Below are 11,191 nucleotides of genomic sequence, written 5' to 3'. Positions count from 1 at the left end.
CTGAATAAGAAAACAAAGAAAATGTATAGGCTTAAACATTTTGTTTTTGTACATTTATTGTTCAAATATGTAGCACAGAAAGCTTTCCTTGCAAGAATAACCCTCTTAGAGAGCGCGATCGTAACACGAATCTTACTTGGACAGCTTAGAACGCTGATGGTACCTAAAACTCCTACATAATTGATTTTAACATCCTCACAAATCGACAAATCACTTTGAGCTTATCACAAATTTGTTGAGACGGCTAATGTCAGTTACGGCTAGGTCTACTGGTTCACCAAAGGTAAGACTGCCTTGATTATTCAACCTCAGTCTTGACTGGATGTTTCTCTTCTTCCATACATCTTTGAAAATTTGCATCCCACAGGATTTTTAGTTTTACCCCATGAATGCCTATTGAGCAATGTCCAGTAAGAACTATTGCGGCAAAATGAACTTTGCAAATAATTCAGTAGATCTCTCACTTTCTACTCTAGGCTAAAAGGATCTTGGAGTCGCACAGGAGCGGATCGGTGACCAACGCCTGCCAAGCGCACCCGTTCTTCATTGGTCCAGTGCTAACACGCAAGATGGCAATGGAGATCCAACTCGTTAATATTCCGATGTGATTCCGACCATTGGCTTTGCTCTATGAATAGGCACCCAATAGAGACTGATGATTAAGTAGCTTGGCTTAGAAAGAAAACACTTTCCATTGTTGAATCAAAAATACGCTCTACTTTGTAATCGCAAAGCACAAACTTTGTTCGGGTACACAGCTGTTCGATTTTTCATTTACATCCGAAGGAAAAATGCTTAGAACACAGAAAGGGGAATCTACCAAAATTCCTGAAAATTTAAGTATTCGCCGTGTATTAATTATAGAAGAGATGTTTTATTCATGTTTTAAGTAATATAAAGGGTGATTTTTTAAGAGCTTGATAACTTTTTTTTAAAAAAAAACGCATAAAATTTGCAAAATCTCATCGGTTCTTTATTTGAAACGTTAGATTGGTTCATGACATTTACTTTTTGAAGATAATTTCATTTAAATGTTGACCGCGGCTGCGTCTTAGGTGGTCCATTCGGAAAGTCCAATTTTGGGCAACTTTTTCGAGCATTTCGGCCGGAATAGCCCGAATTTCTTCGGAAATGTTGTCTTCCAAAGCTGGAATAGTTGCTGGCTTATTTCTGTAGACTTTAGACTTGACGTAGCCCCACAAAAAATAGTCTAAAGGCGTTAAATCGCATGATCTTGGTGGCCAACTTACGGGTCCATTTCTTGAGATGAATTGTTGTCCGAAGTTTTCCCTCAAAATGGCCATAGAATCGCGAGCTGTGTGGCATGTAGCGCCATCTTGTTGAAACCACATGTCAACCAAGTTCAGTTCTTCCATTTTTGGCAACAAAAAGTTTGTTAGCATCGAACGATAGCGATCGCCATTCACCGTAACGTTGCGTCCAACAGCATCTTTGAAAAAATACGGTCCAATGATTCCACCAGCGTACAAACCACACCAAACAGTGCATTTTTCGGGATGCATGGGCAGTTCTTGAACGGCTTCTGGTTGCTCTTCACCCCAAATGCGGCAATTTTGCTTATTTACGTAGCCATTCAACCAGAAATGAGCCTCATCGCTGAACAAAATTTGTCGATAAAAAAGCGGATTTTCTGCCAACTTTTCTAGGGCCCATTCACTGAAAATTCGACGTTGTGGCAGATCGTTCGGCTTCAGTTCTTGCACGAGCTGTATTTTATACGGTTTTACACCAAGATCTTTGCGTAAAATCTTCCATGTGGTCGAATAACACAAACCCAATTGCTGCGAACGGCGACGAATCGACATTTCACGGTCTTCAGCCACACTCTCAGAAACAGACGCAATATTCTCTTCTGTACGCACTGTACGCATTCGTGTGGTTGGTTTAATGTCCAATAAAGTAAACTGAGTGCGAAACTTGGTCACAATCGCATTAATTGTTTGCTCACTTGGTCGATTATGTAGACCATAAATCGGACGTAAAGCGCGAAACACATTTCGAACCGAACACTGATTTTGGTAATAAAATTCAATGATTTGCAAGCGTTGCTCGTTAGTAAGTCTATTCATGATGAAATGTCAAAGCATACTGAGCATCTTTCTCTTTGACACCATGTCTGAAATCCCACGTGATCTGTCAAATACTAATGCATGAAAATCCTAACCTCAAAAAAATCACCCGTTATAAAAAGAAAGTGTTAAAATTGAGTACAGCTGTAGCTACAGTCATTTCTAAGAATTAGTGACAGAACGTTTATATAAAATATGTTCTTATAGAAAATCTGACCATGAATTCAGCAAATTTTTTTTGGGGGGAAATTATGAATCGTATGCCCGCCTAATTGCATTAATATATGTACAATACATATCTTGCTATAGACTTGTACTCGTATGTGGATACATGTGTTTGTTTACATACCACTCCACTTGTAATTATATCACTGGAACGATGGTGATAGTAATACTGCTGCTGCTGCATCGATTGGTACCATTTGTTTTTGCCATTATACCCTCTGCCATTACTGATACCAGCAGGCATATCACCACTATGGCCAACACTTACGCTATCTGCAACGTTACTGCCACCGCCTGAATTAGCGTTTAAATTTGTTTTTAAAACTTCTCCCACATTTAGTGAAGTTAACTCCGTTGGAAATACGTAGAAAATCCCCAACAGCGCTGAATATATAAACAGGTGGAAGATGACGCAGGACCATATAAGATTGATCTGGACATAAAAATGTAAAACAAAATTAAAAAGAAATATTATTAAAACATAAGGAATGAGTTGTACAAATCACTTCATTAGAGCTATCCAGAAACTGAACTATTTGTGATTACATTTGGAATTTATGCTATGCTTCATTTTATATACTTTTACTACAAACGCGAGCCGATGCTCTAATGATGTATAGGGCGGGCAAAATTGGTTTATTAGAACTAGATCAAAAAAAGCAAGATCATTAAAAATGTGTCCATTTTGAAAAAATTTTGAGTTTTTATATTCATTATGTAATTTCATCTTATTGAAGTGCTGTAAATATGGTAAGAGCGATCGTAACTACATATGTACGTCTGTAGTGCGAGTCAGTTAGTTTTGTTCAGAGATCACTTGTGTTATCCCTAATGAAATTAAGTAGAGAGGCAAAAATGGCTTAAGCAATTTCTTTTTCCGTCCTGAAAAATTAATCTCTCAATAATTTAGCAACTTTTTTGAAATAGAGGTGCCCTTTTTTACCTATTCACTGTATATAATTTTAATTTTCTTTCAAAATTTGTGGAATGAGTGCTTCAGTTATCGTTAAATAAAAATATATGCGACCAATAAAGTGAAAACCTTAGATTTTCGTCCATATTTGGTAACGCTCACAAACGGCACCAGAGCAATGGTTAAGAATATTCCACAAAAAATGCCCGCCAACAGGCCTGCAAAGTTCAACTGCCAAGGTAGTATTCCAACGCCAAAAACTAGTGCTGTTATACACATAAGTTTGAAAAGAGCAACGTGCGGTTTACGTAGATGCTTCCAGTGGATAAGTATTAGCAACACAGCCAGGGACGCAGTTACACCAGACAATGATGCCAATGGTCCAACCTAAATATGGGTTGATCAAATAAAATTTATCAAGTAAAATAATATTTCGTTATGCTCACTTCTGCTTTGTATGGCACTAATACGGCGCTAGTCAAATTGCCAGCCAGTCCTGAGCCAATATAAACAATAGCAGTGCGGACAGGCCCTATTAAACGCTCCAAGTCGGCTAGAAATACGTGTTGAAAGGCGACAGTAATGGCCAAATGAAGAATCCCAGCATGTAAGCAAAGTGATGTGAATAGACGATAAAATTGATCAGGCACCTCACCAGATATAAATGGCACCATGCCGCAGACGTTGCTTAAGCAGGAAATCTGTAATACAAATTTTGGGATACAAATTTTGTATATTGAAAATATATATAATCGACGTATTGGTGTAAATTTATACGCTCACAATTTACAATTTGTCTCGAACGAACAGACAGTCAATGGAAATTTAACTAATTTCCTCACAGGATAATCATTTATATACGAGGTTTGACAATTAAGTAATTCTTTTTCCGGCATTCCTCCCCTCTCCATTAATATATGTACCATCGCTCTTGCTTGTTTAATTCGTCTGCTGCGTCAAGTTGAGTAGACGTGTGTTTGTAGTGCTTTTCACGAAAATGGAAAAACGAAATCAAGAGCAACGCGTCGTGATAAAATTGTGCGCCAGATTGGGCGATACAGCTCGGAAGCGAACGCTAAAATTGTAAGAGTGTATGGTGATAGTGCTCTACGACCCGGAAACCAAACGCCAAAGCTCACAATGGTTGCCACCGCGCGCCCCCCGCCCGAAAAAAGCTCACATGAGCAAGTCGAAGGTGAAAACGATGATTATTGCTTTTCTTGATAGCCGTGGAATCGTTCACAAAGAATTTTTTCCACCGGGAAAAACTGAGAATCAAGTCTACTATTGCCAAGTACTCGAAAGATTGCGGAAGCGAGTCAATAGGGTGCGCCCAGACATCGCACGTAACTGGATCCTTCATCACGACAACGCGCCGTGCCACACCGCCCTCAGCGTGTCTCAGTATTTGGCCTCTAAAGGGATCGCCGTGTTGCAACAGCCGCCTTATTCGCCTGACATGTCACCCTGTGACTTTATTGGTTTCCTAAAACAAAATCGGTGGTCCAGAAATGGTACGAAGCATGGAAAACGCGCTGGAATCGCTGTATAGCTGCCCAAGGGGACCACTTTGAAGGGGATGGCAGAGTTGTTGAATATTTTTCAAATATACGGTTTTTATGGAATCAGTCTCATTACTTAATTGTCATACCTCGTAAACATATACATAACTCCATATCTATCTATTATACATTTGTTTCAGGTGATACAAACAGGCCATGTTGTCCGAATGGACGAAAACACTTAAACTTTGATAGTATTCGGTGCAGTACCCGCTGGGGGAAACAGAGGAAGAGGAAGACCTCCACTTCGTTGGAAGTACCTGGCTTCGCTTGGAATATCCAATTGGCGCCACGTAGCGAAAAGAAGAAACGACTGGCGCACTGTTGTTAACTTGGCCATAATCGCGTAAGCGGTGTCTACGCCAGTAAAGAAGAAGAAGAAGATACAAACCACCGTTAGGTGACAACAAAACAATAGCCTTGTAGCAACATGTTGGGAGAGTAGAAAAAAACTCGAAAATGGAGGCTATTATTCGAATATGTCTTAAAAAAAGCGTTACTGTGGTGACTTCTGTATCATGGCGTTGGATCATCCGAAATCAAAATTCATTCCTTAGATAATCCGAAAATTTGTTCTTGTAAAACAGAAATTATTAACAAATTTGAATATAAATCTTCTAAATTTAGAAAGAATATATTTTTTAAAGATGCTAATAAGCATTTTTCTTATCTAATTCAAGAAATTGATGAATAGTTAAAACTTTAACAAATATGGAGCTTACCTGCGAACATAACGATGCTTCTTCGTGAAAGTAGCCATTGACGAAATCACAGTACTCGCGAGTGGTTATTCTACATTCTCCATAAACTCCAGTGCAACACGGATGACCTATGACCTCGCATACCATGTGTTCGGCGGTGTGATCTTTGTAGCGAAAACGTTGTGAAAACGAATTTGTTTTGCGGCAAATTGGCCATTTTGTTATATCATCTGGCCATTCATATGGTGCTATGGATGCGGGTGCATCGCAGTATTTAGGATCTAGTCCACAAACGGAACCCGAAATGCGACCACCTGGTCCAGATTCACCAGGCGACCATTTTTTCCAGGTTGATATAGACTTCTAATATTAAATTTAAAGTTCTTTTATGTATATTCAGGCCACATTTTAATTTTGCGTATAAAAAATTTAATTTTTACTTACGGTTGGGAATAGTCCACGCACAGAGCAGTCCGCTTGAGAGCTTTGTACGCATCCTGAATCATCGTTGCGTATACAACAAGCTGTTTCACGTTCTTGCCGCCTCGTCTTCAATAGCACATCCATGATACGAACATCGCTACGCATACAAGTAGCAAACTTCGCACCCATATGTACCAAGTCGTTATTTCGTGGCCCTATCCATAAATTTCGCTGCTCGGTGTGCTGCACTGTTTGCAAACTAAGGCTAGTAACCAGTACTTGTCCCGTTTTTTGTTCAACTCCAATTCCTATAGGCCCTATACCGTAGCAAATGAGCGACAATAAGAGAACTAATGTCTGCACTGTGTTTATCCAATATGTAAAGAATGGCCGATGATCCGCACGATCGTCTAGATCATTAACTGTAAACAATTTAACTTTGCGCTGTATTGAGCGACGCGAATTCTCGAGTACGCCATCTAAAAGTTGTGCCGCTATGCGATTACCGCGTGTTCCATTTGTTGGTTGTATAATTGGCAGTAAAGGTGTGCCATTATTACCAGCGATCGCTGTCATATTGGACTGGTGGGAGATGCTAGTAGTGCAAACATTACTTGATTGTTGACCACCGGTATTAATGTTGGTGGTTGTGGCTTGCTGCAGCAATATGGACGCAGTTATTTGTTCACCATTTGTAGCAACGTTGGTGTTGGGAGTGCCATGTTTTCCACTACCTCCCATTACAGCTGAAGTACGCCATCCGTGCATACGTTCACTCATGTATATTTGTCGATGATGTTCAAGTAGCTGTACGCCATTATTGTTCGTGACCGTGGCACTGCCATCACCAGGTCTCATAACGTTTGATTGTTGCAACGAGCCGCTAATTGCGCCATTACTGCTATTCAAACCAATTACATTGCTATTGTTTAGAGTTTGCTCAGTACCTGAAGAGTCGAAAAATAGTTCCTCTTCGTGAAACGCTGGTAAGCCTTCAAAAATATCACCTGAGTTATCGATACCATTGATTTGATTAATATGAGCTTGCGCAAAACTCCGTGACCATTGTCGGTTGTGGCGGGGATGTCGTTTATTGAGTGTCTGAACGATATAAGTTAGACTAGACATAATCATTGTACCTACGGATGCTTTCCGCTCGACATGATCTCCTAACTGGAAGTCAGTATATGAGAAATGACGTCGTCGCGATGTATATTCGATTGTCAAGTCATCACCTTCTGTATCATGAGCGGGTAATATATCAGGCCTTTCCGAAGAGTGGTAGTGATCTTGGTGGTATTGTTGATTAGTCCCCCCACCGACTCCATTATAGAAATTTATGCGGTTATTGACCTCACTGGTATTTCTGTTGTTCATTTCAGTATGTAACTCATTCTCGCTTTTCAACGCACCAAACCGTCGGAGGGCTAAGCGCCTTTGACGGCCTTGCCAAACAGCAAACTCTTCAGCTTCCGTACTGGCGTCTACACCAAAAAATCGGGCTATTTCTTTGCGTATGTATTGACTCAAACGTTTCTTTCGAGAAAAGCGTTGAATTTGCTGTTGCTGTTGTGGTATAGGCAGTTGTTGTATTGGTGAGGGCTGTTGTGGTTGATGATGCATCTGCATAGACGAATGTTGCAGTAGTTGCCGATTAAGGTTCAAAGCTTGTTGATGCTGCTGCTGCTTGCACATTTGACCGTTCCCAGTAATACTAACGTGCTCTGTGATTGTGCCCTCTGTTATTACATTCATTGGATGATGTAGGGCTTTTGGAGTCACATACATTTGATCTCCTTGCTGCTGTAGCAATTGCTCAACTCCGTTATTGCTACTGTGATCATTCGCTTTACTTCGAAAAGGTACTCGCGAATTCGGTGCTCTATTTGCCGACGGCGATTGCGGGGAAATATGCGACTCGCTGGTGGATGGTGTGAGTGAAAGTGAAGTTTGTTCCAGCTTATTTTGTATAAAAACGCCATTGTAACTACCGGTGACTCCAGCGCTATTGCCTTCAAGTACCTGTTGTATAGGTATTGGGCTGATCGGGCCTGTTGTCTGAGTGGTCTGATGCACGCCGGTTGTACGTCGCACTGTGTTGCAATGCAAACAAGTGGTGGCTCCACCGGGTCCAGAATTTATGTTGCTAATACTGTTGTCACCAACACTATTTCCGCTAGAATTAGCATCCTTTTGGGTGACAGGCGTCGTATAAATGCGGTTGTTACTATCACTTATAACATTTGAGTTATTAGCACGAGCGACACCGTTTGTATTCAAACGGCTGTTGCCGCCTACATACATACCGTTGGCGCCAATAGATAGTGGTGAGGCCGTCGACGGTCTAACGCATAAAGGATTCGAACCGCCCGCCACAGCTGTCGACGCTGAACAGGCCGTCGACGCAGAGGTTATACAGCTGGATGTGTTATGCAACTGAGATAGCGATGTCAAGTTTTCATTTGTTGGCATTTGTTGATCTTGTAATATGATAATGGAAGCATCTTTTGCTGTTACTCCAGCGCATTTTGAATTACCCATGACGTTAGCAATGATATTGCTGTTGTTAACAACATTGAAGGATGATCGAGTACGCGGAGATGTGGCATAGTAGTCGGTAATTGAGAGTGGCCGATGCTCAAGACTATGCGTCATATGCGAGGTATTTATATTAGCTGCCTGCATCACTGGTGGATGTGCCAAATCATTGGCACAGCATTTCATGCGTAAGCGGAAAGGCAGTGTGTTGACATGTTGCGCTGTGCCATTTCCACCGATCACACTATTGTTCGTGCATTTGCTTACATATGTTTGCGGCGTCAGGGTAGACTGTTGTACCGATATGTCAGTGTATAGTTCGTTTGACGGTGGAGGGGTCGGCACATAGCGCTTTACAGGCGTATGCACTGTCGACGAAAGGTATGTGTAGGTGTCGCTTGTCACCAGGGGTGTATTTTGTGTTAAAAAATGTGCGGAAGAGGCGTATCGTGCGGCACTGCAATGCTGTGTTGAGACATCACCCGAGGCCGGAGCAAAGGCGCCTTGACTACCAGTGGTGGATGTGCTATTCAAAACCAGTGATTTAGGCGTAGACACCTCACGATATCGGTCTGATAAGCGAAATCGAGTATTTGGTGAAATGGAACACTGTTGCATGCTGCCTGCATACTTTTCTGACAAGTCTGTGCCGCAATTACTTGAAACAGCCAACGGTAATGTTGATGCGGATGAAGAAAGCGATTGTGCTGTATGATGAGTATGTAGATGTTGATGTAAATGCTGTGTGTTAGCTTGATGTACTTGACCGCCAATATTGCCACCGCCATCATAATTAGTGTATGTCGTATGCATATCCAAACAGTTAACATTACTGGAAGCGCCACATATTTGAGAACCTTGCAGTGATGTTAAGCCCATTATGTATCTATCACTATTCGGCGCTGGTGATGGTGGCGGCAAACAACAATTTGTTGAATCATCAAAACCATTAATTGGTTGGGATGAGTGTTTACCATGATGCTGCAAGAACATCTCATTCGGATGTGGACTATAACGGCCTCCAGATGCACCAGTATCGCAGCAATTATTGCTGCCCATAATATTAGCATCATTGATAAGCTGCAAATGAGGTTGATATCCCAATAAAGAACGACAGCGTACACCGCACACATTGTTGTTGCTCATGTTACGTCGGTTATTGCGAACTCCCGAGCTAAAGCCACAAGTCTGAGAACCTGCCGTTGCTGTGTGATGGGTTCGGTGATGAATGTGATGATCATTTTCGATACAATTCGAAGGATTTGATGAGATCATGTTTTGGTAGCGTGGTTCGGCAGTATTTGTAACGTCTTTAACGCATATTGGCCACGTGGGTGATAATTGCACGCTGTAGCAAAACCTTATTATAAATTAAAAGAAAAAACATTATTTGCTATAATTAGAAAAAAATTATTAGTCTTATATGGTAAAACGATAAAGTTACCACCTGTCAAACAATCTTAAAGCTCTGTGCTTTAATAGCAACATTACTAAAAATATGGCTCTATTCTCCAAGTCTACGTTTTTTGACTATATTTATGCAAACGTTCATTCTGACAGATCTGTAGAAACCAGCCAAATAGAGGCCTTTTGGGAAATAAAAAATTAAATATTTTGCGAATTAAAGAAAATTCAACATTATTTCTGAAAGTGACACTATTTTGGCAATTTTTTAAAATTATTTTTGACTGATTGTCTTTCACTTCACTCAATCAGCTCACGACTTCCGGTACTAGACCAAGTGTCCTCTGAGTAGCCAAAGAACATCCGTTTGAAAGTATTTGAAGTGAGAAGGCGAAACATCCCCTCAACAGAGTTGTGCACTGGGTTTGGGGCCCGCTATGTAAAAACCTAATGAAAAATAACAATCAGCTATGGATGAGAGACTCCCCTTTTTATGACGACCATGGCGAACGAATTAAGGATTACGATTTGAGGGCTTGCACCTAGAATGTCCGGTTCATTAATTGGGAAGGTGCCGCTGCCTAACTGGATGATGTCTTCATTAGAATGAAGGCTTACATCATGGCCGTCCAAGAAATGCGACGGACGGGACAAGGACTGAGGCGAGTTGGTCTTTGTGGCATTTACTACAGTGACCATATAAAGGAGCGCAAATTTGGTTTGGGATTCGTGGTGGGGGAGAGACTCCGTCGCGGAGTACTATCATTCACTCCGGTGAACGTCTAGCCACAATCCGCATCAAAGCGAGGTTCTTCAAACATATCGCTTATTTGCGGCCAAGCCCCGACGAAAGAGATGGACGATGTGACCAAAGACGCCTTCTATGAGAGCTTGAAGCACACCTATGAGAGCTGCTCCCTCCACGATGTCAAAATCGTGATTGGTGATTGACTTTAACGCCAGTGTTGCCAAAGAAGGTATACTTGAAAAAACAGTCGGTAAATTCAGCCTGCACGAGGAAACACTCTCAAATGGGTTGAGGCTAATCGGCTTCGCCGGGGCCCGAAAATGGTTATCTGTAGCATTAAGTTCCAGCATTGGAGAATTCATCACGGTGCGATGAGGAGTGCCATGTCGCAGCGCAGGGAAAACATACTTCCTACATCGCCACGTTACGATCGAACACAACACCTGCAGGATGGGATAGATACAGAAAGTTGAAGAGGAAAGCGAATCGCATTTACAGACAGAAACAGAGAGAGGATTAAATGCGTCAGTGTGGAGAGCTTGACAAGTTGGCTGACAAGGGTAATGTTCGAAAATTTTACGAAAAAG

At 41.4% G+C, this 11,191-nt stretch overlaps 1 protein-coding gene across 22 annotated transcripts in view; it reads right to left on the bottom strand.

Annotated features, from left to right (window-relative positions):
* LOC105229320 (inactive rhomboid protein 1) overlaps positions 1-11,191 on the bottom strand; it is a 54,399-nt gene that overhangs the window by 38,222 nt on the left and 4,986 nt on the right. For 20 of the 22 annotated variants that reach the window (XR_007423213.1, XM_049460027.1, XM_049460028.1 and 17 more), the window contains 5 exons: positions 5,936-9,812; positions 5,513-5,854; positions 3,675-3,929; positions 3,358-3,615; positions 2,440-2,748 (listed from right to left, as the gene is read on the bottom strand). Coding sequence is in view for 21 of the 22 variants with exons in the window: in XM_049460027.1 (XP_049315984.1) it covers positions 2,440-2,748; positions 3,358-3,615; positions 3,675-3,929; positions 5,513-5,854; positions 5,936-9,812 (5,041 nt within the window). In the remaining variant the exon portion in view is untranslated. Of the gene's footprint in view, positions 1-9; positions 829-1,944; positions 2,155-2,439; positions 2,749-3,357; positions 3,616-3,674; positions 3,930-5,512; positions 5,855-5,935; positions 9,813-11,191 lie in introns of those variants that run through there. The other 2 variants (XM_049460044.1, XM_049460040.1) reach the window with 2 other exon arrangements.

This window comes from Bactrocera dorsalis, chromosome 6 (assembly GCF_023373825.1).
Source record: "Bactrocera dorsalis isolate Fly_Bdor chromosome 6, ASM2337382v1, whole genome shotgun sequence".
Classification (NCBI taxonomy): Eukaryota; Metazoa; Arthropoda; class Insecta; order Diptera; family Tephritidae; genus Bactrocera; species Bactrocera dorsalis.
The sequence above is the reverse complement of the archived record's forward strand: the minus strand, read 5'-3'. Positions and strand labels throughout refer to the sequence as shown.